The 5,790-nt window shown below is 39.6% G+C and overlaps 1 protein-coding gene across 4 annotated transcripts; it reads left to right on the top strand.

Annotated features, from left to right (window-relative positions):
• Positions 1 to 697: 697 nt before the first annotated feature.
• Positions 698 to 5,468, top strand: GPR85 (G protein-coupled receptor 85). Of its 4 annotated transcripts, none has more exons than XM_066362518.1 (5): positions 698 to 781; positions 1,363 to 1,492; positions 1,662 to 1,936; positions 2,139 to 2,253; positions 3,354 to 5,468. In XM_066362518.1, the coding sequence occupies exon 5, from the start codon at positions 3,521 to 3,523 to the stop codon at positions 4,631 to 4,633; it is 1,113 nt and encodes a 370-aa protein (XP_066218615.1). In that variant the 5' UTR covers positions 698 to 781; positions 1,363 to 1,492; positions 1,662 to 1,936; positions 2,139 to 2,253; positions 3,354 to 3,520; the 3' UTR covers positions 4,634 to 5,468. The 4 variants fall into 4 exon arrangements, with proteins under 4 accessions (XP_066218615.1, XP_066218613.1, XP_066218616.1 ...); XM_066362516.1 differs by having other exon boundaries at positions 2,136 to 2,253; XM_066362517.1 differs by having other exon boundaries at positions 701 to 934; positions 2,136 to 2,253.
• Positions 5,469 to 5,790: the final 322 nt, after the last annotated feature.

Here is a 5,790-nt window from a genome sequence, read left to right as displayed (position 1 = left end):
ATACAACCTAAGATCTGGCCAATCATCGATATTCAGAAAATTTATCAGTTTTTTATTTTATAGGTTTTTTAATTGTAAAAACTTGGGAAATAACTCAGGAAAGTGCAGTGAGGTCCTAACTGGGAAATTTTAAAAAAGAACAAATTGACTTTATTTGTAGTTCCATAAAACTGGATTTGACTTTCAGTCAGAAATTGTGAACTACCGTATAGTTTTGATTTCTTCTTAATTTGTTTTGCAAGAAAGTGGAGTGTTTTTCTTGACTGGAATGTCCTCAGGTTATTCCAGATCTATTATTGTAGGATGGATTTTTCTAGATTAAGGGAATACCTGAGTTAGGTGCTTTATTAACATTTTATTTTTAAAAATCATTATTTTTTAGTAGATTTAGGACATCTCAAAACAAATTAAGAAAATGTAACATTATTTCAGTATTGCCAACATAGGACTTTGTGTAATTACTGTGACATCATGACAGTGAAGTATTCATTTTTAAGCTTTAAATGGAAAGCTTTACCTTGGTATAACCAATAGAAATACAGTATGTAAATTAATCCATATTATCTGTATGCTGATTGGCTTAAATTCCCTTGAGTGTCACATTCTCATCACCCAACAGTGAGGTATTTTACTGCTGTCCGGAGATCAAATTATTACTGTAAAGAAGATCTTTATTTTTCTGTTTCATTAACCAATTATTATAAAGCAATAAGCATGCATGAGGAGAAGCAGACGTTTTACACCGGGAATTAATGGAAGCAAGCCGGCTAGGTTTTTGGAGGTGGGGAATTGTTTAAAATCTCATCTTTACCCCCACAAACAATATTCTTCCGAAATGGTAAATTAAGGAAATACATTATTCCAGAGACATCCCTAAGCACCCAGTGTCAGACTATGTGGTGTGCTGTGATATCATCGGACCTTTTGGACGGGTGTAAGTTTTATTCCTAGTATTTTTCTTTCGTAATAACAAAGGGGAAAAAAAGGAAAACAGATACAACTGCTTTGGCATTACCAATCTATTGCTAATTCGTACTTGCAAGAAGGGAAAAGGAAGGCTATCGACCAGTGGGGTGAATGCGAGGAATAGTAATTTAAAATTCTGTAAATTCTTAAGTCATATTGGTTAAGGTAGAACAGATCTAAATCGTTTTTGCAGTTGTCTGAATTTAGTTTCTCCCTACTTAACGCATATTTGCGTGCATTCGAGAAGCTAGGACTAACAAAGACAGGCTGCCTTCTTCCCATTGACAAGATTTTTTAACTGCGTTTAAAAATCTCTCTCTCTCTCTCTCTCTCTCTCTCTCTCTCTCATCTCCCTCCCTCTCTTCCTTCTTTTTCTTTATACGCCCCCCACCCTAGCTAACCTGAAAATGTAAAGGTCAGCAGGGAAAATCACTTAAAAAGAAACCTAAAAGAAGATCCCAATGCTTTGGAGCACTCTGAACGACAAAGCAAGAAAATGTTCGGGGAAGGCGAGGGTTCCGGGAAGGTGAGGAGGGCGGGCGCTCCCGGCCAGGTGGCTTCCCAGTGCGCGGCCCTGGGGGAGGCTGGGCCTGAGGTCTTGCGCGAGCCTTTCCAGTCCCCGCTTCAAATGCCGGTAAGGGCAAGTTCAGAAGCAGCCACAAGGATACAAAAGCCAAATTTTGCCAAATCAACAGGCCAGGACACTCAGCAAACTCCGCCAATTCTGGAAACGGATCTGGGCTCCGGTTAGCTCCACCACGGCCCCCGCCGCCGCCGCCGCTGCTCCTGCGATACTGGTGTAGACCGTGCCGCTGCGACAGGGGAGGACGCGGTTGGAGCTCCAGGAGGCTCCAGCGCGCAGGCGCCGCCGAGCCCTGCCTGGTTGCTCAGTCAAAGCACTAAGGAAAAAAAAATCAGCAATTTATAGAAAGAAGAAGCTATAGTCTGTCGGGATATCCAACACCAACAGGTAGGAGGACATACTCTCGGTTAAGTTTTTTTTGTTGTTTTTTTGGGGGGTGGGGAGACTCACAGTGTTGATAAAATTGCAGGTTCACCGGGAAAGAGCTCACCTCCCCCATGGTGTATGTGTGTGTCTGTGTGTCTGTGTGTGTGTGTTTAAACAATATAATGCATAATAGAAGTACATTCAGACAATGCATCTTCAGTAGGGCTTATTCAAAGCTCCATTTCTGGAAAGCGTTTCAAGACTGAGGAATATCAGACAGCGAACCGCCGGAACACTTCCCCTGCGGCGCAGAAGCAGCCTTCTCTCCCCATCTTCGCGTATGTAATGCATGTCTCTCTCCCCTCCTCCTCCACCTCCACCCCCATTATAAATCCAGGGGTGGCGGATTTCAGGTTTCGTAATATTGCATGATGAGATCGGTATTTACCCGGGATGTACCAGTGGGGAAATTAAAATCATCGAACGCAGTTTTTCCTGGGCTACCATCTGCATATTCCCGGCAAGTGAAAAGTGGCAAAAGAAACATGCTTAGTGGGAATAACAGAGGAAGCCAGCCGATTCCCCCTAGTGTGGTTCCCAGGCATCTAGGAGGAAATGTGCATTTTGCTTTAAAATGCAGCCACTTTCCATTTGCAACAAAGAATATCAGTAAAAATGGAAAGGCTTAATTGCCCGAGAAATACGGGTTAATGTTAAATTTATTTAAATCCCGGCATCCAAGATTTACAAATGGAAGTGCATTATTCCTCTGGGTGTGATTTCCTGGCCAATATTTATATTAACCATTTTTAGTAATCATGTGTGCTTAAAAGAAAAAATTTGCCAAAAATGGGCTGGGGTGGGGGTGGGGAGACAAAAGATTAAATCACATCAAATCCTGAGACAAGTTCTTATTAATTTAGAAGTCTTATGTTGAAATTATGCTTTAAAGAATCAACACTCATAATATGCAGCATGAATAGAGACATTTGAGTTAAAAGACAAATATTTTGCAAGGGTTTTTTGGATCTATATCATCAGGAAGCTGCCTGTAATATACTGACAGTTACTGATCGACCTCAAATAAAATAGACAGTCTCCTCTCTGTCTCCTATTATCAATCTTGTAGATTCCTCTGCAACACTAGTGACTAATTCCTGGACTGGCATATTTTATGATTGTGGAACATTATTCTTTTTGTCTTAAAGGTACCTAGTAAAATGTATTTTCTCTAAAATAAGAACATTTTTGAATTTATTTAGCTCAGAAAACTAAGCAATCCAATACTCTGAAATCTCAAGCAAAGATACTAAAGCAAAGAATATTATTCAAAATTAAAACTTTATATACTTCTCCATAAATCAACAACTTTATGTTAGCACTGTCTGATATCACTGCTTGTTAACTTAAGAACTGATAGCTCATTTTTCTTTTCCAGATATTCTGATGGCAAATCAAATGGAAGAAAAGAGGAAGCATGACAGGAGATTGGATCAATTCTCTTTATGGATTACATTTTCAGTAAAATGTATAGATCGATCTTTTCCTTGTTCTATTTAGATCATGAAACTTGACTGAGACTGTGTCTTTATCCTCCATCCATCTATGGCGAACTATAGCCATGCAGCTGACAACATTTTGCAAAATCTTTCTCCTCTAACAGCCTTTCTGAAACTGACTTCCTTGGGTTTCATAATAGGAGTCAGCGTGGTGGGCAACCTTCTGATCTCCATCTTGCTAGTAAAAGATAAGACCTTGCATAGAGCACCTTACTACTTCCTGTTGGACCTTTGCTCTTCTGATATCCTCAGATCTGCAATTTGTTTTCCATTTGTATTCAACTCTGTCAAAAATGGCTCTACCTGGACTTATGGGACCCTGACTTGCAAAGTGATTGCCTTTCTGGGGGTTTTGTCCTGTTTCCACACTGCTTTCATGCTCTTCTGCATCAGTGTCACCAGATACTTAGCTATCGCCCATCACCGCTTCTATACAAAGAGGCTGACTTTTTGGACGTGTTTGGCTGTAATCTGCATGGTGTGGACTCTGTCTGTGGCCATGGCATTTCCCCCAGTTTTAGATGTGGGCACTTACTCGTTTATTAGGGAGGAAGATCAATGCACCTTCCAACACCGCTCTTTCAGGGCCAATGATTCCTTAGGATTTATGCTGCTCCTTGCTCTCATCCTCCTAGCCACACAGCTTGTCTACCTCAAGCTGATATTCTTTGTCCATGATCGAAGGAAAATGAAGCCAGTCCAGTTTGTAGCAGCAGTCAGCCAGAACTGGACTTTTCATGGCCCCGGAGCCAGTGGCCAGGCAGCTGCCAATTGGCTAGCGGGATTTGGAAGGGGTCCCACACCACCTACTTTACTGGGCATCAGGCAAAATGCAAACACCACGGGAAGAAGAAGGCTATTGGTTTTAGATGAATTCAAAATGGAAAAAAGAATCAGCAGAATGTTCTATATAATGACTTTTCTCTTCCTAATCTTGTGGGGCCCCTACCTGGTAGCCTGCTATTGGAGAGTTTTTGCAAGAGGGCCTGTAGTACCAGGGGGATTTCTTACAGCTGCTGTCTGGATGAGTTTTGCCCAAGCAGGAATCAATCCTTTTGTCTGCATTTTTTCCAACAGGGAGCTGAGGCGCTGTTTCAGCACAACCCTTCTTTACTGCAGAAAATCTAGGTTACCAAGGGAACCTTACTGTGTTATATGAAGGAGCATCTGTAAATCTTTAGCCTTGTGAAACACTGTCCTTCTCTGTTAAGCAGTTGTGGCCTGTAGCCATATCTTGAGAAGAAAATCAAGAATGGGATTAGCAGTTATAAGGATTTGGGCAACATTCTGCAGTCTTTGCAATCGTTCACCTAATAATTCTATTTTAAATCTCAGAGTGATCCTGCTGACTGCCCATGAAGGTTTGTAATTAAGAAAGGACTGAACCACTGCCCTAAGTTTCTTTATGTGGTTGAAAACTAGATAATGAAATTAGCAGGTGCTAAGTATCAGTGCTAAATGTTGTGTATATCACTACTTATGAAAAAAACATTTAAAAAACCAATTAGCATTGGACATTTTAATAAATTAACTTGACATGAGGTAAATCTGTTGATAAAAAATAATTTTAGAAGTTTGAAGACGTTAAAACATTTCATACTATTATTATTTTGCAAAGCCTAATATATTTGGGGAATTAAAGTACTGTAATCCACTAAATATATGCCATGAATTATTGGATTATCACACTTTTTAAAAATCACCTTGTAAGTTTGGAGGAGCATTCCAAAGCAGTATATTGGTTCCATTTAGAGTACTTTTTTTTTAATTAATATCAATACATTACTATTTCTAAATACCAATTTCTTTACCTACTAAATTGCTAGCATTGAACTGTATTATGTGATTTTTGTTGATTTGGTATAGAATTTTTACAATTCATTTTTATTTTGTGAATGCTAGATAGTGGTGTGGAAGGCAACATTAATGGTACAAACTGGTCACAATTGAGAAGTTCTAATAATTCAGAATAAACACATGTTGCCTTAAAGAGTTATCTAGTATCTTTCATCTTATTTAGCATTGAAGCAAATAGTTAAAGGAAATCAAACCAGTAACTGGTCATGGTCATGCATCTGGAACTACATAGAAGATCATTAATAGTCTTTTTCATTTTTCCTCACATGGTTTAAAAATTAAGGTGCACATCATTAAGATAATGAGATTTTCTTCTGAGGTGTGCTACCCAGTCTAGTGTGTTCTAAGAGGTAGGCGGTTGATCTATGTTTATATTTGGAGTCAGCTGTCAAGGGGAGACCGCAGCCTTAGTATGACATCCTGCACAATTTGTGAACTGTTTATTCCACAGAAGGCACA

The sequence above is a fragment of the Saccopteryx leptura genome, chromosome 2 (genome assembly GCF_036850995.1).
Source record: "Saccopteryx leptura isolate mSacLep1 chromosome 2, mSacLep1_pri_phased_curated, whole genome shotgun sequence".
Taxonomy (NCBI): Eukaryota; Metazoa; Chordata; class Mammalia; order Chiroptera; family Emballonuridae; genus Saccopteryx; species Saccopteryx leptura.
The sequence above is the reverse complement of the archived record's forward strand: the minus strand, read 5'-3'. Positions and strand labels throughout refer to the sequence as shown.